Source organism: Anastrepha ludens, chromosome 5 (assembly GCF_028408465.1).
Source record: "Anastrepha ludens isolate Willacy chromosome 5, idAnaLude1.1, whole genome shotgun sequence".
NCBI lineage: Eukaryota > Metazoa > Arthropoda > Insecta > Diptera > Tephritidae > Anastrepha > Anastrepha ludens.
In genome coordinates, this window is record NC_071501.1 from 123,190,672 (window position 1) to 123,217,469 (window position 26,798).

The window sequence follows — 26,798 nt, forward strand, 5'->3', positions numbered from 1 at the left end:
AAGAGCCATTGAAATTAGCCAAGTAGGTTCTACTAGAACTCCCAATAAATAAAGTATCCCCAACATAACATCACTTGAAGGAGATAAATCTAAGGTCGTTAACCAAACAGATTACATTTCGGTAGGCAAAGTAGCTAAGGGGGCTAGCAGGAGAGGATATTTTGCTTCGATTTCAATTTTTTTAAAACAAACTCTTTCTATAATTTTTTTTTGGAATTTAGGCTCTTGGTCGTATGGTTATTGCAAATCATTCGGGTTGATGCTTTTTTCCTAAGTATCCAAATATGGCTTGTTCTAAAAGTATTTCACTGATAAAAAAAAAATGAAGAAAACTGAAGAAAATCAAATAAATCAAGTTTTAGTTATTTTTTGTTAAACTTGTTTTATGAATAAAATGAATGTTTTAGAATTAAAAAAGAATTAAAAAATTATGTTTTTGAAGAAACAATTATATTTTTTTCTAATAAAGGAAAGCATTTTGTATTGTATACTCGTACATCTCCTTCTTTTTCTACCACCGGCTGGTACCACATCGAGTACTTTCAAAGCCGGAGCGTTCGAATCCATTCGAACGACATGAGCCGTATACACATACATACACATTTTTCGGCGAATCGACCTCTTCATAAAATTCTTCTTATGAATAAAATATTTTACTTATTTACAAATTGCTTTGAATTATTTCCTATGTAGTCACTTCTCTGTCTCTTCGACGACTTTAATTGTCCACACATTTTTTTTGGTACTCCACAAGTAGCACCCACTTCGCTTGTATATTTTGCATGTTCACAGCTTATTAGCGGCTTCATTAATCCGCAGCATTTCTGCTTATTTCGCATTAAGAATTATTATTTTTTTTGCCATTTCCGAATTTTTTGCACCTGTTTGTCGAAAACGAATTTGGCGGCTATGTAAACGAAATAATAACGGCGTTTTACGACAACCACCCCCACAATGTGGCCTTAACTACTTTGTAGAAATTGGTTGACTGAAAAAATTGCCTCGAAGGCAACTAACTCCTTCTCATCGCCCTCAAACTTGCATATATTTGTTGATTGTTATTTCATTATTAGTTCTTCTGTCTGGAATTTTTTGACCATTTACAACACTAGAGTTAGAGGTTGAGTTAGTTGAGGAAGTATTTTCTTTGATATTTTTGAGTTGTAAATGAAAAAAGTGTCGAAAGCAAAATAAATCTAATGAAATAAAGACTCGACCCAAATCTCTGAAGATTGTGTGATTCCATAATTTCAACATAAATAACATACATACGAGGTGTGCTCAAAAAGTATCGCGAATTTTGTGTTTTTTCAAAAATTATTTATTTATTCATTAATATGTATTTTGTCCCCTTCAAAGTAGTCCCCATGAGATATTATGCACTTGTGCCAACGTTTTTTCTAATCTTCGAAACACTTCAAAAAATATTTTTTTTTATCTTGTTCAGCTCCTTCTTCGATCCCGTCTTTGTCTCGTTAATCGTAGCGTAGCGTCGTTCTTTCATGGGACTCTTCAGTTTCGGGAACAAGAAAAAGTCTCAAGGGGTCAGATCTGGGGAATACGGTGGCTGTGGCATTAGGCATCATTAGTGTGTTGTTTTTGGCCAAAAAGTCGAGTACAAGCAAGCTTTGGTTTCCACGTCATAACCATAAACCCACGATTCGTCACCAGTTATGACCCTCTGGAGCAAATTTGGGTGGTCGCGGACAGAGTCCAACATCCCATGAGCAATGTTCATGCGATGCTGCTTTTGGTCGAAATTGAGCAGTTTTGGTACGAATTTTGCGGCGACCCGTCTCATGCCCAAATCATTGAAAAAAATCGAATGGCACGAGCCAATCGATATGTCTAGGTCCTCAGCAACTTTTCTAACGGTGGTTCGACGATTGTCAAATACCATTTTCTTCGCTTCATGAATTTTTTCGTCTGTTGTTGAAGTGCTCGGGTGTCCGGCACGCTTTTCGTCGTTCATATCTTCTCGGCCTTCTGAGAGCATTTTCGATATCGAGCATCGGTAAACATTGCTGCAAAGCAGCTTCTCCGTATGACACAGTTAACATTCGGAATAGGTTCTTTAATCCATCTTTTTGAATAGGTAAAAATCGAAGACGAACCGAAACACGAGCAAACAAAGCAGCTGTCAACAATTAACTGAACATTCAAAATGGCCGAACCCGTCGGCATGAGTGAGAGACATGAGTACCAACATATCGCCACAAAAAAAAAGAAATTCGAATATACGTAACCTGCGAAAATTCAAAATTCGCTATATTTTTGAGCACACCTCGTACATATGCATACATATGTTTACTAGCTCGAATTAATATTTTTTACTCAAAATTTGCATAATCTTTCTTATCCTTGCAGACGCATGTTCCCCACCGTACGTGTCAGCTTCTCAGGTCCACTGCGCCAAATCCAACCACCTGATCGTTATGCTGTGGTGCTGGACGTCGTGCCTATGGATTCACGGCGTTATCGTTACGCTTACCATCGCTCATCGTGGCTGGTTGCAGGCAAAGCGGATCCACCGCCTCCAGCGCGACTTTATCCGCATCCAGATTGCCCTATAAGTGTGGAGGCGCTAAGGAAGCAAGTGGTCTCTTTTGAGAAGGTGAAACTGACAAATAATGAAATGGATAAAAATGGACAGGTGAGCGAATGAAAACTGCAAAGAAATTTTACTTTGAAAATATGGTTATCAAGAGCTGTGTTTAGGGAAAAGTATACAAGAAATTAGTAACGTAGCTGCGCTTTAAAGCGCAGATATCTACTTCACGGCTTTAAATATTCACTTACCAAAACAATCAACACTCACGTTACTTGGTGGGCATGAATATTTTATACTACGTAGAGTAGAGACGTTTAGTACGGTGGCATTATTTTAGCGGAGTTCTCCCACCTGGCGTACACACACACAAGTCTGTACTCATATATGTGGCTATGTATGTATGTACGTATGTAAATTGCCTGTCGTAAAAAGTCAAAACGAGCCAACAAAAGGCAAAAATCAACGATAGAATAAAGAAATAAAATAACTGAGTTGGGAGCTTATGTATGTGCGAGTACCACAAAGGAGTGGAGCACTTTGTCGAAAATGCAGGTCAGCACATAAAACCGGCTAACAATCATAGCGAAGTGAAGAGTAGAACATTTTAAAAGGTGGCAACAATGACCATAAATATTTTTTTTCTCACTGTCTTCATTCTTTTTATTTGCAAGATAGTCACTTTTTGCTCAATTCGTTCTTTCCACACATTTCTCGCTTTTTTATGGGCTCTTGTATTTTTACATAATTGCTACCATAAAAGTGCACGTGCCAGCACTTCAGTCTTCGCAGACATCAAGGCGAAATACTTAAAATGTTTAGAAAATTTGTGTGTTGCCAATTTAAAGAACCTGGAAATATTCGAGAATATTTCTCAAGTCTAACATGAGCAGATTCAAAGACACCCCACATAAGTAGGTTAGGTTGAAGCGGTTGTCCTGTGAGACACACTCAGGCTCATAGCTCAATGTGATGCCGCGTGGGGAGCTTTCCCTATTTCTCCTAAAACCAGAGTGTGCTTTTCAAAAATTTTAGAATACCTCCTATTTCTGCAGAACTGAGATGTTCCAATTCGTTAAAAAATTGTCTGCCTAGAATAACAAATCTCCGTCTGGATAGAGCAGGACAATGGCACAGAAGGTGCAAGATTGTTCTTTCCCTTCCTCAGCAAGACAACTTCTACAGAAGTCATGTGCCTACACACCCATCGTTAGGCGTGCCTACCTATTAGACAATGTCCCGTTACGACAGAAACCAGTGTGCTAAAGTTGTGCTTATTTTGGTTTAGCAAAGATTCTGTGCGTTTAGCATTGAGAGTCGGCCACAGTTGACGGGCGATTTTGCAGGTGACTTCATTATGCCATCTTTCGTTTGCATTCCTTACGATTTCTTCAAGGATAAGTAGCTTATATGTTTGTAAGGGTATGCCTATGCCATTTTCTATGTACTCATCAGTCAATTTGGTGCCGAGTTTCGCTAGTTCATCGGCTCTGCATATTATTCTTAAGCACATAAGTAATAACTAAGTTAATCGGCGGACCACTTTCTGTGCGTCAGCTCGACTTTCGCTCGAATTGGGCTTAAGGTCTTTAGTACTGATGAGTTAAGAAGCGACCACCTTGGCTCCTTGGTACCACAAGGTCTACTCAGATTTCTTCGCAGGTCGGGTAGATTTAGAGAAAATTAAAAAGGGAACCCGACAAAAAAAAAAAGAAAATAAAAAAAGTTAATCAGCGCATTATAATTTTATGTATAAAACAGTTGCATGAAACGAATGAATGCCTGTAGTCACGGCAGTGATAACTGGCTTATGGTCCATAGAGCTGATGCTCGAAGAGCTGACTGGTATGGATGTAAACAATCTTAAAAAGGTTCTCAATCTTAAGACTGGATATGATCGTAAAGGAATAACTTGTATAGCTTGTTGGTAGCGAGGATGTGACAACAAAATTGTGTGGAAGCGCTAATTGGATTTCGAATAAATCAGCACTTCAAACAGCCGACTAACCAACAGTTTTTCTTAAAATACTGAAATCGAGATATAGATACTCTAATATCTATAGGTAATAGGGATACCAATTGCGGAGTCTAGGAATCTCCGTAATTTTCAGGGAAATCTCGAAGCACTCGGGACTAGATTGATCTCGAGATACCGAAAATTTTGAAGTATCGATTTGAAAAACCTAAATATTTGTTAATTATAAAATTTTATTACAACAAAAGTTTGGTAGGTCGGCAAGTGAAATGGTTGAAGTACCAATTGCACTCCACAAGCAACATTAAAGCGCCATTTTGATACCATTATGAGACCTCCAATAGGCAGATATCAACAGCCAGCCAGAGCTGTCGATATAATGGAGAAGATTGATTGGATTTAGGTTGGTGCATTGCCCCAGGCTGTCGAAGAAAGGAGCTCCCAGTGACCTTAATCGTCTAGCTGCTTAGCATGCCCGAACATTTACAGAGAAAATATGTCAGGAGAATGCCGATGACCGGGTAGGAGACTCCTGAGACCAATTCAGTCACCTCCCTGGCAAGCTCGTCAGCAGTTACATTTCCCTCTGTGTTCCTATGTCCTGGTAGCCAGATCAGAGAAATGATAACTGCACACCCAAGAGATGGGTTATCCTCCTTACAGAAGTTGACTAGTGTGCATCTGCACGATGGCGTCATCAGAGACTTGATCGCGGCTTCCTGATCGGACTCGCTCCCACACTAAATATTTTGCATGCCTACAGTATCGCAAAGACTTCTGTCTAAAAAATAATATCAGTATTCGGAAATTTTAAGAAACTAGATGAATTAACTGTTTTAGAGAAAACCCATGATCTGAGTCCCGATTACATCTTGTAGCCGTCAGTGAAGACAGAGGTATCTGCTTCGGTGCAGATTTTCTCCTCCTTCTAATCCTGCCTACTTGCAAATATTGCCATGGCACGACCCTGAAACTCCAGTTTGCGGATAGGAAGATCTGTCCGAAGTTGAGAGAAATTCGTTGCTAACTGCGTGAAAATGCCACCATGTCCCTTGAGAGTTTGCCTCAAGAGGCCACCCTTTTTAACCTAATGACACTTTACGCTGCGATGGAAATAACGTAAAGGTCGGTGGGAAGTTAGTTTAAACGAAATTCAGGGCCTGTGGCTTGAGTCGCCATTTTTTGAGTAGAAAGCTATTCAAGCCTTATTTGCCCGATTTTCAATGTCTGGCTTCCAATGTATAATAGTTTGGTGTCAAGTATCCCTCCAAGATATTTAACTTCCGATGAAAGTGGGCTAAAGAGCGTTTATGGAAGCGTTCCTTCTTCCCATGGCTTTTTAAATAAAATATAAAAAATATATTACTTTAGGATTTGTCTGCTTGAATAAAAATAATATAAGTACTTATAAAAAGATTTATCTAAATGTTAAATGGTCTTATTTTGTTGTATGTTGAAATGCTTTTATGTATCGCATTTTTACTCATATTAAAAAAGTTATGTCACAAGTTAAATTGCAGGATTTCGCGATTACTTTGAAAGTATCCCAAGTTTTTTGGATCAAAATTTTCCATTTTTATGGCATCCATAAAAGGCATACAGTGTCTATATTACAACAACCAACCAGTTTTTAATCTCACATTGAATAAACAGAATACAATTTTTAAATATCCTCAAGTATATTTGCTCTAAATGCGTCCGTAACTATGCCACTTTTTCTGTTACAGTACAATTCAACATCTCCATATGGCCACCACTTCGATATTTCCCAAAACACTTGCACCCTTTCTCCACCTGTTATCACAAGAAGTTTTCACATTTTATTCACCATTTTATTCTCTTTTCACCTTTTATTTATTTTGTATTCCACCTTTTCTCCCATTCTGCCGCAGATCGTTCTTAACTCCATGCACCGTTATCAACCACGCATACATTTGGTGCGACTCGCTCATGGCCAGAATATACCAACAAATCCGAAGGAGCTGCAGTATCTGGATCACAAAACTTTCGTTTTTCCCGAAACTGTATTTACTGCAGTTACGGCGTATCAAAATCAATTAATCACGAAACTGAAAATCGATTCGAACCCATTCGCAAAAGGATTCCGTGACTCATCACGCCTGACTGATTTTGATAGGTGAGTAAAGCTATCCACATTCCCATACATACATACACATGTACAGTTAGTTACACAGTGCAATTGCAGGAATCGTAAAATTTTCACATTTTATAAACATAAATCTAAACTTTTTTAAGAATTTCAAAATCTACTGCCGATTGACGGTTCATCAAAGTGTTTTTTTTTTTTTGTTTTTTTCTTGTTTTTTGTTTGATTAAAAAATTGCTCAAGCTGACTCTAAATTATTTATCCGTATTCTACAGCACCCTGTGCTTTCTTCGCATGGCTTCTCCGATATTCGGTAGTGAAAATGATTGATTGCATTCGACGCTTGTCAAAATACGTTCACATTCTTGTCTCACCTCACAGCTACGGGCAAAGCGAATGCAAATGCGAAGGAAAGCGGAGGAGCAGTGCAGCAAGGCAACAAAGGCCAATTTAGCACTAAATAAATTTTCAGCAACAATTACGCATTTCACTTGGACTGCGTGTTGCGTGCGTAGTTCCCGCAGCCAACCGCCCGCTTAGGCACCCGACATTCCATACCTACACATTGGACTCAGCCTGGGTCCCACATCTAGGTGTGAGTGTGCAATGCGTGTGCTGGGGAATGAAGTGTTAAAAAATTATATCGCATGTCATAAAAGCCGAAAATATTTTGGCCACAAATTTACCAAATTTGTATTGAGAGATAATAAAAATTGAAACGCATGCAGGCGGTGTTGCAAATAAAAAATCGGTTGAAGCTGCAAAAAAGAAGTGTTGCTGGCTGCAGACATGCAGAAAAGAATGCGCACTTAATGAAAAAGAACACAAACTTTAAAGTGTCGGATAAAAGTGATTTCACCCGTTTCTCTTTGCGCCTTTTTTTGTGTTTTTGCTTAGTGGCGATGCATTTTGGACCCTTTTTTATTGTTCGACACTTTCGTTCTGCCACTATACATGGCTCTGTGCCTACGTGCAAGTGTTGGTAGAAATGTGTGTATTAGTAGTATCATACAACAACACAATTACGCAGCGACCGACAGCATTTTAAGTTGGCCGAGAAAATTATAGGTCGGCGCATTTAACTTTGAAGCGCATTCGTACATGCAACACGAACATGGCCAACTAACGAAACGCCAGTAATGAGTAAATGCTGCTGACATACAAAGTTGTTCTTACAACAGCAAAATAAGCGAGAAAAAATATTTCAAAAACAGCTTTTGTATTTTTGCTGTTATAAATTCTGTTACTATTGGGTTTTCCGTTGTTTTTGGTGTTATTTTCATTCATGTTCTAAGTTGCTTGTATTGCTCACTTTTTTCATTGCGATTGTTTCCTTTCCCGCTGTGCATTGTGCTGTTGTATATCAACTGTTAATTACACTATGAAATGTGAAGTCAATGAGACGATAACAATGCACTAACATCAAATGCGAAAACAAGAGCAAAAAAAAAAAAACAACAACAATAAAATCAGACCATGTCTTGTGCTGGAAAGTGGAGGAGTTGGAAATGAAAATTGGCCGAGAAAATTAGATTTTATGGCACGCCATAAATTAGCAGATAATTTAATAAAATGCTTAAGAGTCCCTTGATTTTTAATATCGAATAAGATTAAGCTTAGATCTAGTGTTAATATGTAGACCACAGTGCATACTTTGCCGGATAAGGTAAAGAATGTTTGAAAAACGCGCCTTTATTCCCTCTGGCAAAATTCTGCGCTAGGCATAATTATACAGGGTGCGTATGGTATTTGAGGCCGACTTGAGAGTACAACTAATTACCTTTTATTTTGAACAAAAAATCCCCCATAATTAATGTAATTCAGGGGATTAAGATCTGGGGAGTTAGGCGGCATTAAAGTCAGTCTTTTCAAGCTATTAGAAGGCGATCGGATAGCTGGCTGTGCTTTGTCTATATTTTTTTTTTCATTCCGCTCCGTACCATAGTGCCTCGACAAGACTCTTTATCGCACACGCTTCTGGATCATTGTTTTCGCGCCGTCCCTTGCGGAGTCGGCATCTGCTAGCTCGCGCAACATTCAACTTCTCCAAGTATTCTTTGGCCGACCGCTACCTCTGCTCCCTTTTGCGTGCCAGTCGAGTGTCATTTTCGTGATGTTATCTGCGTGTTTTCTAAGCGTGTGGCCTATCCATCGCCGCTTTCTGCGTTTGATTTGCCATAGGATGGGCTCCCCAATCGTTTATCTCCACAGCGCGTTATTGCTGATGGTATTCGGCTCGAATTTTCTACAGATGATGCGGAGGCATTTCTTGTCGAAAGATTGTAGCCTCTGTGTGATGATGTTGGAGCCCAGCCATGTTTTACTTCCGTACAACAATACTGAATTCACACCTGAGCTGAATATTCGCAATTTAGTGCGCCTGGAGGTTTGCGAACTCGCCCATACTGTATGCGATTGTCCGAACGCCGCCCTTGCTCTGTTTAGCCTGCAGTAGACATCTTTTTTTTTTGTTACGTTTTGCAACAGATTTCGTACCGCCACCTGATGCTTCCAATTCACCGTGAACCTTAGGAACGGATGAACTATCGCACTGAATGTCTCTTCATTTCTTGAGTTAAGTTGTAGTCCTCCATATCTTAAAAATAGCAACAAAAAAAAAAATCATAATTAAATACCGTACGCTCTCTGAATATAAATTCATATATATAATTGGTGCAAACATACTTTATTGCATGCTCGGACCAGCTCCTCCTCTTTTTTGTGGTGAGCCTCTTGATATTTTCCGACAAATGAAGGGACTTACAGTTTTATGCCGCCTCCAAACAGCCGATGTTGTGTTTTTTGATTTTTTTGAGGAGCTTTATCATGGCAGAAATACCCTCAGACGATTCCCATTGCCTGCCGAGGTCTGATCGCTATTAGAAAAAAACTGCTATTTCAGGCCTGAGGATTCGAACAGTGAACCCCGATACCGAATGCTATATAGGCAATACAATTTGATAGGATGAAAAAGTGGTTCTTTCATGACGAAAAATCTGCTCTATAATAATTTTTGTTTCGCCTATTAAAATAATTTGACTATTTTTTAGGAATATTAACAATAATTTATATTTCATAATAATTTATAAGATTAATTCAAATATTTTCTATTTACACAGGGACCCCATGGACTCATTTCTACTCGAGCAACACCTTCGCTCACCGTTGCGCTTCTTTCCCGATCCGCTCATGGCTCAACTCTCGCCACAAGAGGCCGACGCCGCATCGCTGGCGTTTCTCGAGAAAGCCCGTCAGCATCTACAACTGTTCGGTCGCTCGCCATACACGGAAATGCTACTGCCGCAACTCTATCAACGCCCGCCCGTACTGAACGCCTTCAATATTGGCATGTGGCAGCAACAGTGGCCCCAACTTACCGCCGGTTTCATAGCAAGCGCCAATCAACAGGCAGCAGCCGCACAAGCTGCCGCCGCCGCTGCTGTAGCGGCAAATGCGTGCCGCACACCGCCGCCACCGCCACTATCGACCATAATGGTTGGCGTGCCACAGCCTCCACCAGCTACCACGCCATCTTCTTCTGGTTCGGCCTCACCTGATATGCGTATACGACACTTTCAGCGCTACAGTCCGTATCAGGTGCCGCAGCAGCAGCAGCAGCAACCGCCACCACTAGCGCGCACACCACCGCTTTGAGGGGCGGGCTGACAGGGGGTGTGCAATCGTGCAATCTAATATATTCAATAAATTTATAGAATTAATTTTTTGGTTGGGAAACATTGTTGGAAATATGGAAGTTGTTGTTATTTGGGTACGATGTCAGTGTTGCGGTGTTGCTGGCGGTGATTACATGGAGAGACAACAGTGGGAGAAAAGTTTCTGTTTAAATGCAAAATAACTTTGTATTTAAATTTAAATGTAACAAAATTAATCAAAAAAACTAGCAATTATTGAAAATTATAAGAACTTTGCATGAAATGTAAAAAATGAGCGATTACAGTATTAAATTAGGCGATTGCGGTAATGAATTTTGTTGCGCGGTGTAAATTTCAAATGTAATCAATTTGTGTTTTATTTATTTGTAATTCATATTACTTGTATATGTTCCTAATTAATTTGTGTATGTAATTCAAGAATAAAGAAATATTTATATGTACAAAAAATATCTTTTATGTTGTAAATAATAAAGAAATAACAGAAATGCAAAGCCTTTAACAAATAAAAATAATAAAAAACCAATGCAAACAAGTGAAGAAATCTTAGTTTGGAATTAGCGATTATTTTTCTTTTGAGCCGCGTTGTTCCCGCTCATGTAAAAAGGCGCTTTTGAAGCTGTTATTTACCCCACAAAAAGGTTCAGGAACAATGAAGGAAGTTTTTGCATCCTTTTTCGCTAAAGTGTGCGCAATTTCATTCCCTTCATGCCCCTCATGCCAGAGTAAGAAAGTTTCTTGATGGTAGAGTTTCGAGAATTTTAAAACATTCCCAGACCAACAGACCAACCTTGATTGAAATGAGAAGATATCTAGCGATTTTAAAATTGCTTGACTGTCAGAGGGAATGTTGATACTGCCTCTGCGAAGACATCATCTGGCACAAAGCTCTAAGGCGTGGACCTCCGCTTGAGAAATGGAAGACGTTTTTTTCTTGAAATGTAGTCCCACAACTCCAACCCCGGCATTGCCGTTTTTCATTTTGGATCCATCAGTAAACTACACCTGTGTGACCTGTCTTAAAGATATTTCATTGTTTCCCCAATCTGAGTGATAACTGATTACCACCTTGACATTCTTGGGGAATTCTAGTTTTTTTTTCATCTTGCCACCGTAAGGCACGGAGTGTTCAGGATGCAACCCAGAACTCTTACATGTCATGTAAAATTGCCTTATTTAAAATGAAATAGATTAGGAAGCCTTAGGACTGCACTAGCTGCCGACCGTTTGGCTCCAAGGAGAAGTGGAATGAGTCCAGGGACTCTTCCCAAAGCCGTTGTGGGGCAAGTGCGCATTGCTTCCGTTGCATTCAAACAGGCTATTCTGGTGTTTTAGGGAAAAATATTGCACAAAGGGAAGTAGTAGGCTGTAAGAAAGTGGGATACGAAGATAGAAGGAATATAACAACATATATGTGTACGTACATATGCTTCACTTTCTCAAAAACCACAAAAGTTGTGGAACAACATTCTTTTAGTGATGAGAGCAAATTTTAAATAATGGGTTTTCCAAACAGAGGTGTTATTTTGATTTTCAAAGAAAAATGCTATTTTTTGATATACATGATCGGATGTTTATTTCATTATAAAGAGGAAGGTATGCCGTTAATAGTGGAAAATAACAAAAGGCAAATTACCATCAGGACCACGCTTACAGGACAATATCCTTTTCATGAAATTTTCCATAACCGAATTGCAAAATGGCTGCTCTATGTCCTCGATAGCCCCTCGAATTCCATCTTTGAGGTCTTGAATCGACCCTGGGCTGTTGACGTAGACCTTCTCTTTCATGTGGCCCCAAAGAAAAAAGTCACAAGGTGCTAAATCACAAGATCTCGGTGGCCAATTGTGAACACCTCTTCGACAGGCAACACGGTTCGGAAACTTTTCCCGTAAAAGATCAATGGTTTCGTTGCTTGTGTGGCACGTAGCGCCGTCTTGTTGAAAATACAAAATACAATACAACAATACAATCCAGATCAATACCATACAATTCCTGCGATAAAAATCGTTAATCATCTCTCGATAGCTCAATCCATTCACCAATAACACCTTTTATTGGAAAATCCTATATTCATTCAGTGCAAGAAAGGAGATATGCTCTGGAGAAAAATTATAGTAAAATGCTACCCCGGCTGTGGCTAGTGCTTGATTTAGTAGCGCATGACGGCTTTAGATTCAATAAAAGAGTTTCTAATGAATATTAGTGTTTATCTACAAATTTTCAGCGACACTTTGAAAACTAGTGCCGGAAATTTAAGCATTGTATGGTTCCTTCAAAAAGGCAACGACCCGAAGCACACTGCTAAGATTACAAAAATGGTTTACGAAAGCAATTGAACTGGCCACTGAAGAAATTTTTGCATCAGGGTGGTGGAGTGCGCTCAACCAAGCTATGGAAATATAGTCCCATACAGCCACATCTTTAACTATGGCAATAAATTTGTTTTGAAAATTTATTACTATTACTTTCATATAATTCTTATAATATAATCCAGACAAAATTATTATTATTTACTAGGCTTTGGTTCTACTAAGGCAGCAATTTATCTATGTAATATATAAGAAAATGTTGAAATAATTAATAAACTGAACTCTTAACTTACACGAGCATGGGTTTGGTCGAATCTATGATCTATGTAAAATAATGTACGTAAATGTAAAATAGTTTGACTACAACGAATGCCAAACTAAATTTATTTTTATCATTTACTGGTAACTATATTAGGAAGTATATTTATAAGATACTATAAATAATTGCTGGATGCCTATTAGGTTAGGTGAGGTTACAGTAGTTCTCTGGATGTACAATTAGTGGTTCTGTCACTTTTGACATTTGGAGCGTGAAGAGCATGCCCCTCTTCTGCCCTTAACGTCATTCTGCACTTATTTCACGTTGATCTTTAAGTTCAATCCATTGCTGCTCAGAGCGCTATTAAGTTGAAGGAGGTTGGCCTGTGGAGGCAACTTCATGTAAGACAAGGTAGCACTTTGGGTCAGATTTCTTCCTTTTCTGTACTTCGTACAGATCTCTCCATCCGCAAACGGGGTTGTGAGGGTTGTGTTAGGACTATCTTTCCAAGCAGGTTGGATTGGAAGGAGCGGAGAGTCTGCACAGGTATAGATAACTCTGTTTTCCCCGACGGATTCAAGATGGAATCTGGATTTGGAACGGGGGTTTTCCCTAAATCAGCTAGTAGTAAACTGCTGAAAACTAGTAGTGCTTTTTAAGCAGAGGTCTTCATGATCTTGCAGGCATGAAAAATGCATAGGGAACGGTGGGAGCGACACATAAATATCTGTTCTGACGGTCAAGCTGCGATCAAAGTCCTGTCGTCGCCATGCTGAAAATCTCTTTTGGTTAACTCCAGTAAGGAGGAGATCAATCGTCTCGAGCGTGCCGGAAATATTTCTGTTATATGGGTTCCAGGGCATATGAACATCGAGGGAAAGGAAATTGCCGATAAGCTTGGCAGGAAGAGGTCGACAGAACCATCTGTTATTCCCATTGCAGACATCGGTGCCCGTTGTTAGAGGGATACTGCACAATTTCTTTCTTAAAAAACCGCAAGACAGATGAAGTTCTCTCTTATCATGTGCTATCTTAAGATCACTTTGAAATCAGTACGACAAAAGCAGAACATTTAAAGTGGTAGAGATCCACCGTCATACAATTTCCAAACTCATAGCGGTGTTCACCGCACGCTGGGTGATCGGGATCCGGTAGAGAAAACAGTATCTTCCTCTTTCACTTTCTTTGCAAATGTTCGAGTTTGGCGCTTGAGGCTCCTTAGCGTGCCTTTTGGGGTAGCCTGAGGCAGTTCCCCAGCCTAGATCTCTTTCCTCTCCTCCACGACATCAACAGCACTGGATGGCTGTAGGTGGCTTATCTTCTTATAAGTTTGGTCTTTCGTGGGATCAAAAAGGCGCTCTAGTGCTACCTGTTGTGCATCTGTGGCACTCTTGCCATGTAACCTAACATAATTTGCGCTATTTCAAATTTCAAAATACGTTGCTGTATTGGAACACCCTATATGTAGTCACAATGTATTTGCGTACATATCCACAGGCAATAATAGGCATATCACATACGTCGCGATAATACGTTGGCAGCCTACGCACATAATCGAACTTTAAATTTCTCGTTGACACAAATTTTAATTACATACTGAACCGCCGATAGTTTCAGGCAAGAAACCCCAGCGGCCAATTATAACTCAATAAACCACACATTTACCTATGTTCCGCCTTCGCTTACTTAAGTATGCATGTATATGTACATATGTGCGTATGTATGTATGTATGATTTCCTTTAATTACTTAATTTTCACATACGACTTGAACTTTGTCGTAATATAGGCGCACATTTAAGTAACTAGCGCTTTCGAATCTCCCCACCTCTCCTCACATTTCCACTGCAATTAAAAATCGTTTACAAATGTCCTAGAAAATTACTTCATTTAAAGTGTGTGTTGTGCCATTTTTGAATTTTTAATTTGGTCGTTGAGAAAGTGACACATTTTCGGAGACACCTAAGAACTTTTGACGGCCAGGTTTAGTTTAGTGAGTGAGGTGAGGTGAGCTATTTGACGTGCGCTGCTGTTGGGAGCATTTAATTAGTCTTCGCAATGAATTTTATACTTATAAGCGCAGGTATACACCGACAGATGTGCGTGTGTTTGTAGATTTTAATAGGGAGATCAAAGTACGCACGAAAAAGTCAATTATAAATTTTTAATTTATGTTTTTGAAATCGTATTGAAGACGCATTGACATTTTTGTAGTTAATTGGACTATTAAGTAATCAAAATTTTAATTGAGGCAGAGCATGCTAGAATACCCAAATTAAGTTGTTAGGTATGCATTATGATTTTTTCTTTACAATTTATTTAGATTATGTTTCGATTTAAAAAAATATATATATTTAAAAAAAAAATCCAAATACCTTGACACGTCAATGAATGCAAAGGTTAGTTGGGCTTCCAACGCTTTAAAATTGTTCCCATGTTGTTTGTGTTGTTGTTGTAGCTGCTCACTAAACCCTGCCAGTGCAATGTATGGTAGTTACCGGTTGCCTTCGTCTAGCTCATCTAACGGTAGGCCCAGGTGCTGTTTCGACTCGTTGGGTCTGGAAGGAGAGGAATTTTGCCTGAGTAGGTTTGATGAGGCTCGTGAAAAAGTGGTTAATATCGTGCGGAGTGCCTTCACCTGCTTGACATATATGTTGGGTATGCCGCGGTAGATTATGGATTGGTTGGAGTTTAGTCTGCTACAGTATCCAGAACGTAATTGTGCCAAAGTTACGCGAGTCTCTCGGGCAAGCTGAAGCTCTTCATCTGCAATAGTTGAAGGTTGGATTGCGATTACGGCATTCAGAGGTCGGGAGTCTAGGAAAGTGGTAAGTGTCTCCCGATGAATGTCATTTAGCGTCTGTCTGTTTACTGTCCGATCCAGTAGTTGTAGGCTCCTTTTGTCCGGTGCCTGGGAGGCGGCTCAGGTTTTAGCACTTGTCTGCAGGGGTGAAACCTTCGGTAGCACCCAAGCAGAAATGTTTGCTGATCATTTTATTGTGCTCTTTGATGGGAATTTTTCCTATCATTGTTGGTGCTTTACGTTCGAGAAGTTGGCAATGAATATTCGCTGTGGCCTTAAATGTCTTTAACCCAATCGACACCAATGTTACATGAGAGCATTTTCGTATGTTTATAAGCTCTGCAACAGCGTTCTTTTTATTTTCTACGTAAGGTATGATCAAATAGGAAGTCATTTCTGAGACGTTTCGTACGAGCCCGTGCAAAGTTAGAGAAATGCCACTATTGGTTATGTCGAAGTTATGTTTAGTTAGTAGCATCTCTTGGATGAACACACACCAAGTTTCGCCAGATCGGTTATATATTTCTTCGTGTTAGCATTTTTTTCACTCGAGGAAGTCGATCTATTTTTCTTTTCCATCACGACAACGCAGGAAAGAGATTGCAGCTTCGTTCAGAATTCGTTTCTATGCATCTCGATATTCGGTAACAGTTCTTCAGTTTCTAACACGCCTTCTCCTACCCTTAGGTCCATTAGAACTTGTGCAAACCATGTTAGTATTGGAAGGCTTTGTGCTTTAGGCGCAACGGGGTCATCTCTCATACGCATAATATGACCCAATCATTGCAGTCTTTGACGGCTCCATATACCATCTAGCAGTCGTAGCTGATCAAACACCCTTCGCAGCACTTTTCACTCGAATACTCTTAGACACGACACGAGCGGTTAAAGAGATTGCCAAATTTTTAAATGAGACTTTGTCAAAAATAAAAAAAGGTTTAACCCAAATAATTAAGTAGTTTTTATTTTTGCACGGAAACGACTCTAGTCTAATATTTTCTGATTGTTTATTATATATTTACGAACCCACATGAAATACAATAAGTCATACATAAAGTTAAGAAATAAAGTGAATGAAGTAAAATTTTATTTTCATTCAATCACTAGTCATTATTTAGTAAGTTAGTAGTTTCAATTCCGTTTCGGCGGCCGCTTCTTTTCGCTGACTTCGTGATGAAATTAGCGCCACCGGACTTAATACGATGTGGTCTGAAGTTAAGGCTAAGGCTGAAAACCCAAGGGATTTTAAAATATTTCTGAAGGTACTATGCATCCACCATACGGTAACTAATTATTGTAATGCAATTTTTTGCTAATATTTAAATAGGCTTATTTGCTTTAAAATATTTCTGAAGGTACTATGCATCCACCATACGGTAACTAATTATTGTAATGCAATTTTTTGCTAATATTTAAATAGGCTTATTTGCTAAAAGCAACTTGTGTCCTGAGCCACAAGAAGGCATATAATTTGTCCACGTCCAAAGGGTAGAAATCAGAAGAAAAAATAGATTAAGTGGTACGTTAACTTCTTGAAGCCTGGTGAAAAAGTATGTACACTTCATTTCGCTGAACTGGACTTTGAGACCTGTCGAAGTTTTAATTATTTGAACTGAGTCTTTACAACACGATTCTCCATTTGTCGACGCTTGTATTCAAACTGATTAAAAACGGTTTTTAACTAATAAAAAATAAGTACCTATTTAAAAATGTTATTTGATTTAGAACGAACTCCGATTGCCGAATTGCAACTATTAAAAAAGAATTGGCCAGGCTCAATGCACGAGTCTCTGCTTCTCAGGAGATTGTCACATAAACTGTTATAACACCCGCCTTTTTCTTGTAGTAATAAAATGCTACTGAATAGGCGTAATCTCCATGTGGGAATGGAAGTACATCCGTCACGTAACTAATTGGAACTTTGTCCGCCATTTCATAGCTCTAAAATATTTCATATCCACATAATCACTTTTCAAGATTACTTGCGTTAAATTCGCTCTTACCTCGCCATAGGGACAAGACTTATTCAAAGTAGAATATTTCTCAAAAAACTTGTGAGCATATCGAATGACCGGATTATTTCGCTTTTCTAAATATTGGCAGGCATCAATGGTTATGTTGTATAAAAAAGGCTTGTATCCATTTACCTTTCGGTGCATAGCAAAATTTACCTGTTCGATTTAAAGAAACACATTTTAACTGAACTCAATTCTTCCATCTCAAACCTACCGTAATATTATTGATGGGCTCATGCCTTGGATATTGCGCCCGTACTGTCAAGTATTTGTAGGTGCGATTAACAGATTTCAGCAAACAGATATCGAAGTACATTAAAGTCTTATCGAAATCAATGCATTTTATATTCGTAAAATCCGCTTTTGAATGCACCGCAATCTGGCGATGAAAAACGTTTAACTAATATTTAAAATGAAAAGTTTTTGAATACAAGACACTTGGCATACTTACAATAAAAACACATCCGATGAATATTGCAGAAATTATTAGTGCTTTCATGATGGAAGAGCCGACCTGATATCCAAAGCTTGAAACACAAAACCAACATACAACATAAATTCTGGTACGTTGTCGAAAAAAAACAGAGTTTCAAACTGCCTGCGTGCGCTTAGTTAATTGACAAAAATTGGAAAATAGAATTCTTCAAAATTGCAGTTACTTGCTGAAATAATAGAGCAGTTCACAATTGAGTTCAATTGATCTGATATCATAGCGAATTTCAATGAAGAATCTTCTTAAGCCAGGGGTCGGCAACCTGCGGCTCGCGAGCCTAATAGGGCTCTTTAGTTCCATACGCAAATATTATTTATTTTATCAAAAAAAAACAAAAAACACACACATTTTTGAATTAACGAGGATTAGGCACCGATTCAATCTCTCAGTCACTTGTACCCGCTGACCGTAAAGAATTCTTAAACGAAATGGCGACTCAGTATTCCGACCTCCTTCTTCACAAATAAAATGCGATGTCTTTCCAAAGGTAAGGTTTTGAAACGTTTTGCTTGGTGCTTTAATGAAATAAATAAATATGTGAAATTAATATGTTAAATAAGTCGAAGATCTTACTCGTTGGTCTTTCAAAATCTCTTTATGCTTAGAATAGCAGCCTATTACTAGAGCCTCAATTGCGTTTAATAAAATCTCTAAATTTGTTGAGATAGATTTTTCATTTTGAAAAGATCACCTATTGAAATCTTTGAATATTTATCATAAATAGTTTAATTGTACTTCCTTTTTTTATTGCCTATTAATCTTAAAATATGTCCACTTAGCCATAAGAATCTATTATATTCATTGGCTTAATCAATAAATAAATAAATTTGATTAAAAAAGTATTCATCTCCCTGAATTAGAGAACGAGAAAACGTTTTCCATCATTTTAATATTTCATGTCCATAGAGCGCATCAAATATAGGATGAATAGATTAGTGGTCCTGCACAACTGCACTCGGCTGTGGCGGCTTAATATTATAGTATTTTAATCTACCTTTATGAAAAATCTAAAATTAAAGAATTATGTTATTAAAAACTCTTGTTGCGGATTGAGTATGAAAATATTGTATGCAAACTATTTTATTCAAAACGAATCCATACAAGATAATAGCAGCAGTACAAAAACAAGCTTCACACGCATTTGGTTTTTTTAATTTGATGGTAAAAGATGGTACAAATTTTATTAGCAATTTTGGTTTAAAAGATCAGCTTCAATTTGACGGAGTAATTAAATCAGAAGTTCTGATATCTGTCATGTCTCTCAAGTAGAATACCATTGGAGAAGATGGGATGTCCTTGAAATTGGTGAAACTTTATTCTAGGCACTCTAACACATATTATTAACCACTGCTTCAGAACTTAATGTTTTCCAACAGACTGGAAATAGGCTGCCATCATTCCTGTAGCCAAAAAGAGCAATGCTACTGGCCCTAGTGGTTATAGATCAGTAAGCACTTTACCAGCTTTTTCAAAGGTGTGCGAGTGGCTGATGGCAAGGCAAATTTCATCATTTGTTCAGGAAAATAACTTCTTGCCCCCACTGCAATCTGGGTTTAGTCCTAAGATTAGCTGCCCTACGGCTATGATAAAAATACTTGATGACAGAAGGATGCAGTTTCACAACGGTAACCTATCTCTTCTGTGCCTTCTGGATTTCTGTAAGGCATTTGATTCAGTACAGCAAAAAGCTTAAGCACTTTTTCGGATTTTCTGATTGTTCTCTCAAGCTTATGATCAGCTACCTTTCAGCAAGAACTCAAAAAGTAATGTCCAAGACTGGCTCCTCCACGTCTTAATATGTTGGCACCGGTGTGCCGCAATATTTTGCTCTAGTCCCCTTTTATTTAGTCTGTTTGGGAATGGTATATTCTGTGAGTCTCAGTATGTCGATGATATTCAATTGTATTTGTCTAGTAGAATTGGTCTAGCCAGGCATTTGTGTTTTAAAATTAACAGTGACCTGCCTGCATTTTCATACATACATACATTTCATAGCCTAAATACGGCCTAGTCATATGTGTTGCCCATCAGTAACAGTTCAGTACACGCCGAAGATATTCCAAATTTTTTTGTTGGTACTTTGCCCTGATGTCTCACGAAAATAAGATAAAAAATTTACGCTTTGTTGTTAATTCTGTGCTGAGCCATTCTTACCATGTAAATAAAGTTGAAAGTAACGCGGATACTACATATTTTACGTGGATTACAATTTTCAGCGCGGTTTACGTCTTCAGAGACTAGAAAAACGCTAGCTTTTATACTATTTTTACACAGCTTTTAATTAATAAAACATAAGTACTGAGAAATGTATTTTGAACGAAACTCTGATTGTCGGAATGCAACTATTGAAAAAGAATTGGCCAGGCTCAATGCACGAGTCTGTGCTTCTCAGGAGAGTGTCATATAAACTGTTACAATACCCGCCTTTTTCTTGTAGTAATAAAATACCAGTGAATAGGCGTAATCTCCATGTGGGAATGGAAGTACATCCGTCAACAAATGGATCACGTAACTAAGTGGAACTTTGTCCACCAATTCGTAGCTCTAAAATATTGCATATCCACATAAGCACTTTTCAAGATTACTTGCGTTAAATTCGCTCTTACCTCGCCATAGGGACAAGTCTTATTCAAAGTTGAATATTTCTCAAAAAACTTGTGAGCAAATCGAATCACTGGATTGTTTCGCTTTTCTAAATATTCGCAGGCATCAAATGTTATGTTGTATAAAAAAGGCTTATACCCATTTACCTTTCGGTGCACAGCAAAATTTACCTGTTCGATTTAAAGAAATACATTTTAACTGAACTCAATTCTTCCATCTCAAACCTACCGTAATATTATTGATAGGCTCATGCCTTGGAAATTGCGCTCGTATGGTGAAGTATTTGTAGGTGCGATTAACAGCTTTCAGCAAACAGATATCGAAGTACATCATAGTCTTATCGAAATCAATGCATTTTATATTCGTAAAATCCGCTTTCGAATGTACCGCGATCTGGCGATGAGAAAAGCTGAACGTTTAACAACTATTTAAAATGTATATTTTTTAAATGCAAGACACTTGGCATACTTACAATAAAAACACATCCGATGAATATTGCAGGGATTATTAGTGCTTTCATGATGGAAGAGCCGATCAATATCCAAAGCTTCAAACACAAAATAAACATATAACATAAATCTGATACGTTGTCAAAAACATAAAAAAAACAGATTTTCGAGCTGCCTGCGTGCGCTTAGTTAATTGACAAAAATTGTTATCGCCGCAAATTGGAAAATAGAATACTTCAAATTGCAGTTATTTGCTGAAATAATAGAGCAGTTCACAATTGAGTTCAATTGATCTGATATCATAGCGAATTTCAATGAAGAATCTTCTTAAGCCAGGGGTCGGCAACCTGCGGCTCGCGAGCCTAATAGGGCTCTTTAGTTCCATACGCAAATATTATTTATTTTATCAAAAAAAAACAAAAAACACACACATTTCTGAATTAACGAGGATTAGGCACCGATTCAATCTCTCAGTCACTTGTACCCGCTGACCGTAAAGAATTCTTAAACGAAATGGCGACTCAGTATTCCGACCTCCTTCTTCAAAATAAAGTGCGATGGCATTCCCAAGGTAAGGTTTTGAAACGTTTTGTTTTGTACTTGAATGAAATAAATAAATATGTGAAATAAACAAGTAGGAGCTCTTCCTCGTTGGTCTTTCAAAATCTCTTCATGCTCAGAATACTCCTATTACTAGAGCCTTAATTGGTTTAAGGGGGGCCTCTTATCAGTGGCTTCAAAAAAAGGTGTTTTTTCTAAGTTTTTTTTCGAGGCGAGTAATAAACAATTTTTTAACATAAATAAAAAACAAAATAGCGGACATATGAGGGATCCCGCACAGCTTCTCGTTGCCCGCTAGTAAAACGGCGTGTGAGATTAGTAGTAGTAGTTTTCACCTGAAACACAAAAGAAAAATATTGTCTTATTCAGAAGGCTTTCCCGCATATAATAGGCTACTCTTGTATAAAAATATGAAGAAATGAAAACACATTTAATGATTGAAAAAAGTGCTTTTTTTCGCTATTTTTTTCAAAAAAGGTATTAAATAACATTAAAAAATGAATTTTTTTTGTATTTTGTTAGTTAATTAATTGCGCATTTTAATTATCTTTATATAGATTATCGGTATGAAACGATAAATTTCGTCGTTTTCTTTTAATCTTACACGCCATTTTCAAAAACATGGTTTTGAGAAAACGTGTTTAAAAGTTTTCAGAAGGTAGACAGTATACTTTGAATTCCGCTATAAAATTCTGAGGGCATTCTCCTATAATATATCTACCGATTGCAGTAAAAAAAATCGATTTTTTGAAGCCGACTGATAAGACAACGCCCTTAATAAAATCTCTGAATTTGTTGAGATAGATTTTCATTCAAAAATCACCTACTGAAATCTTTGAATATTTATTATAAATAACTTAATTGTAGTTGCATTCATTGGCATAATAAATAAATAAATTTGAATGAAACAAACAAATTCCGTAATGAAAAAGGCATTAATTACCCTGAGTTAGGAAATGTCAAAACGTTTTCTATCACTTTGATATTTCATGTCCACAGAGCGCATCAAATCTCGGATGAATCGATTGGCAGTTCCGCACAACTGCACTCGGCTGTGGTGGCTTATTATTGTAATATGAGTATTTTCATCTATATATACATATATTAATATAATTGGCGCATACACCCTTTTCGGGTATTTGACCGAGCTCCTCCTCCTATTTGTGGGGTGCGTCTTGATGTTGTTCCACAAATAGAGCGACCTATAGTTTTAAGCCGACTCCGAACGGCAGATATTTTTATGAGGAGTTTTTTCATAGCAGAAATACACTCGGAAGTTTGTCATTGCCTGTCGAGGGGCGACCGCTATTAGAAAACTATTTTTCTTAATTTTGGTGCTTCACCGAGATTCGAACCTGCGTTCTTTCTGTGAATTCCGAATGATAGTCACGCACCAACCCATTCGGCGGCCGTATTTTCATTTACCTTTATGAAAAAACTGAAATTAAAGAATTATGTTATTAAAAAATCTTGTTGTGGATTGAGCTGATTATGGGACGATAATAGAAATGAGTAACCATTAAGCCTGAGCTGACATTGTACTCAAATAAATAAAATATGTGGATGCGAATGGAAATTTTCTAATTGCCAACCATGTTTGAGTTAATCCGAAAAGCACTCTCCGGGGTAAAGGGTGTGTAAATATGCTGAACTATTTCATTCATAGCGAATCCATACAAGGATAGCAATAGCACAAAAATGAGATTTATATGTATTTTGCTTTATTAATTTGATGGTAATAGTTGTCAAAAATTTATTTAGTTTTCTCAAAATTTTATTAATTAGCAATTTTGGTTTAAAAGATGAGTTTCAATTTGACATAATCAGAAGTTGTGATATCTGTCATGGGGCTGTAGGTTCTCCAAAGGCATACGATATCCTTCAGATTTGAGAAACTTGTGCTACCTTTTATTCTAGGCCCTCTAACACATATTAAGGTGCATTTCATAATCATAAGACACCCCTAATTTTGCAAAGTATTTTAGTTTATAGATTTCAGAGGAAAATACAAATTTTATGCGACGATTAAAGTAACAAAAGTTATCTGTGTCACTGCAGAATTTAGAACTTTTGATTAATAATAATTTAATACATGAAAACAATTTTTAACAAAAACGTTTTAAAATGATAAGACACTGTTTAATTAAAGTGATCGTTTAACAAAAGTATACTTTTTTTGAATTTTTTTTCTGTCGTCTAGAATATTTTAGTATTCTATGGAAGCACCATTTGCTTTACGACGCAAAATAACCTTTTTTTCATCGATTCTGCTAACATTTTAAGTAAATTTACATCTAGAGAAGCCCGTTCTGCCTTAATTGCCTTTAAGCTCGTTAGTGTTGTCCTTGGCTTAAAGTCTTCTGACTAATATACCCCAAATGTTTTCTTTTGGTTTTAGATCCAGAAAACACGCCGGCCAGTCCATGGTTTATATGAAACGATCGGTCAAATATTGCCTTTCTTCCCTGCTTACGTGGATTGGGGCGTTTTCTTGCTGAAAAACGAAGGGCACTTCCCGATTATCCTGAATGACAGGAAGGAGACTATTTTTCAAAGCATTTTTGTAGTCCCCCGTATTCATTCGAGATGATGTAAACTGTATATCAACAGTTGCTTTTGATGTAAAGGCATCCCAAACCGTAGCATAACCACCATCGAAGTTCTACTTGGAAAATAAAAGGGGGCTCTTGCGCAAATCTCTCCATTAATTAAAAAAAACAAGGTTCCATTTTATCATCTGAAAATATAACCTTATTAAAAAATAATATGAAATTGGGCAACATTAAAAACATTCCAAATATCTTACTGTGTCCCAGTTTGTATCTAGGTGTTTTCTGCAAACTGAAGACGCGCCAGCTTGTGCCGTGGCAAAAGGTTGGGTCCTTTTCTATTTTTTTTTTTTTGGATAATTTTAAATGATTGTACCTCTGTAATGTACGCCAAACTGTTCGAGCCAGAAGCTTTTTTAATGATAGCTCGCTGCTAGCTTTTTTTCGGCCATCTAATTGTATATAACCCCTTAAAAATCTAACGAATACAGTCGCATTTTAATAATAACAAATAAAATGGTTTGAATGCCAAAATTTCAATCCAAACAAGCAAGCAAAACCACAATTAAAATATCATTTGATATTCACATCATCAAATCGCAAGAACGAAAGCAGATCAGCTGCTCTACTGATACCACCTTGTATAGATTCGCCTTAACTTTATTTTTTTATTTCTGACTACTTTGTTGTGCTCTTTAGTGAAGTGCTCTTTAAAACTCTTCCTTAGCCGAGCTGGATTCTACCTGTTTTTCTGGGAGCGGCTTAAGCAAGTGTTCAGATTAGTCTATCGGTGGTACGTGATATAGCCTTTTAATCGACTAGTACCTGTAAAGGTCGCAAAGGATATTGAATTTTTGCTTCCGATACTACAATATTAATGCATCAACCACAATTTACGAGCTATTTCCAGGAATCAGGCTAGAGAGTTGACCAAAGCGTACTTGCATTTCATACTTATACGACTCCTACGTATAAAAGGCCTGCCTATTGATGGCATTCAATGTTATTCGCACCAATTTTCTATTTAATTGATTCTTTGGTGTGTGCGTGTTGGGGTTTCTCACTCTCATTTCCCTTTCGCCACTAAAAATTTGCACATCGTTCGCGAACACTTAAAGCGTGCCCATTCACATTTAATACATTTCCCAGCATACACACACAGACATACACACATGCACGCTTTCTCATTTTACAAATTTAAAATTCAAATTGCTGCGATAAGCTTTGTTGTACGAAATCACTCGCCCCGCCCGGCGCTGTTCATTCGCTCATTTGCTTACTAGATGTGCATCCGACATGTTCTGCTGTCGGATTTTAATTTATACTTTGGCAGCATGTTGTGAAAGGATATACAGGATATGGCTAGCAACACAACAAACACACTCACATACATTTGCAAATACAGGATATGGCTAGCAACACAACAAACACACTCACATACATTTGCAAATTCGCTCTTATGTGCCAGGCGATTAAGGCTCGTCTTAGTGGCATTTTGTTTGTGTGCGCTTGTGTGTGCACCTTTGTTCAGTGTATCCTTCTGCATGCTAATTTTCAATATTCACCAAACAAATGCAATGGCATGTCTGCTTTCAATATGCAAGGAAACATAGGCAGCTACATACACATACATACTTATGTGCAGTACTCATCCCTGTAGTAAATTTGAAAATCTCCGGAGAAGCGCGGAGCTGCCGCATTTAAGATTGGTTCCCGTCCACTGTCGAGTCCAAATAAATGTCTTAGTTGACTAAGTTTAGCGGTTTTACCAACTAAAACTACTTCTATGTAATTCAACCTTTACTTCGGCTTGGAGCGGGAATTCTATACAGTGTCGTCATTTTGATCTGGATCTAGTATCCACTTGAGCCAGCCCAATTTACTGTAGGGTAACGATGTAAATATTATATGTGAACGGTATGTGTTTGGAGGGTCAATAAACTGCAGCAATAGCGGAAGAGTGGCGGCGTCGGAGTATATCGGCGAAAATGCACCGCCGCCACTCAAAGTGGCCGATGAAAACGTCTTGATTGTGTTGAAGTGTGATGTAGGCTTCGCTTGTTTGAAATGCTGCCACAGCGGCAAAAGCGAGAGGGGATACCCAAAGCCAAGTGGTAGTGTAGAGTTTGTTTCCATGGCTAGGCTGGGCTACCGGGTACATTGAAGAAAATCTCCTAGGAAATCGCGCGTTATAGTGGTTACAATTGTGTTCCTTGTGAAAAGTCTTAAACATTCTAGTATTTGAAGACAGAGCTCTTGTATTGATCTTAACCAACTTATCTTTTCATGAAACGCTTGTTTCCTTTCTTGAGAAAACCTGCCCACTCATAATTTTATATATCTCAGATAATAAATTTGTACAGGACCTCCGATTCTTGCTGCTTCCCTGTTGCAGAGCAAACACTGCGCTTTCTAAGCCGCTGCACGGCACCTTTGTCGTATTGTCAGTTTTTG

The 26,798-nt window shown here is 38.0% G+C and overlaps 3 protein-coding genes across 6 annotated transcripts in view; 1 reads left to right on the forward strand and 2 right to left on the reverse strand.

Moving 5' to 3' along the window:
• LOC128864553 (T-box protein H15-like) overlaps nucleotides 1–10,680 on the forward strand; it is a 42,521-nt gene extending 31,841 nt beyond the window's left edge. For all 4 annotated transcript variants that reach the window (XM_054104271.1, XM_054104272.1, XM_054104273.1 and 1 more), the window contains exons 4-6: nucleotides 2,368–2,653; nucleotides 6,416–6,660; nucleotides 9,750–10,680. In XM_054104271.1, coding sequence (XP_053960246.1) covers nucleotides 2,368–2,653; nucleotides 6,416–6,660; nucleotides 9,750–10,284 — 1,066 coding nt within the window. In that variant the 3' untranslated portion in view covers nucleotides 10,285–10,680. The remainder of the gene's footprint in view (nucleotides 1–2,367; nucleotides 2,654–6,415; nucleotides 6,661–9,749) is intronic.
• A 6,563-nt stretch (nucleotides 10,681–17,243) lies between these two features.
• LOC128864886 (uncharacterized) lies at nucleotides 17,244–18,187 on the reverse strand. Its single transcript, XM_054104646.1, has 4 exons — nucleotides 18,140–18,187; nucleotides 17,903–18,067; nucleotides 17,677–17,844; nucleotides 17,244–17,614 (listed from the first exon to the last, which is right to left on the reverse strand). The coding sequence occupies exons 1-4, from the start codon at nucleotides 18,185–18,187 to the stop codon at nucleotides 17,471–17,473; spliced, it is 525 nt and encodes a 174-aa protein (XP_053960621.1). The 3' UTR covers nucleotides 17,244–17,470.
• A 2,382-nt stretch (nucleotides 18,188–20,569) lies between these two features.
• On the reverse strand, nucleotides 20,570–21,315 carry LOC128864887 (uncharacterized). Its single transcript, XM_054104647.1, has 4 exons — nucleotides 21,258–21,315; nucleotides 21,014–21,178; nucleotides 20,788–20,955; nucleotides 20,570–20,725 (listed from the first exon to the last, which is right to left on the reverse strand). Exons 1-4 carry the CDS (start codon nucleotides 21,303–21,305, stop codon nucleotides 20,570–20,572), a joined length of 537 nt encoding a protein of 178 aa, XP_053960622.1. The 5' UTR covers nucleotides 21,306–21,315.
• Nucleotides 21,316–26,798: the final 5,483 nt, after the last annotated feature.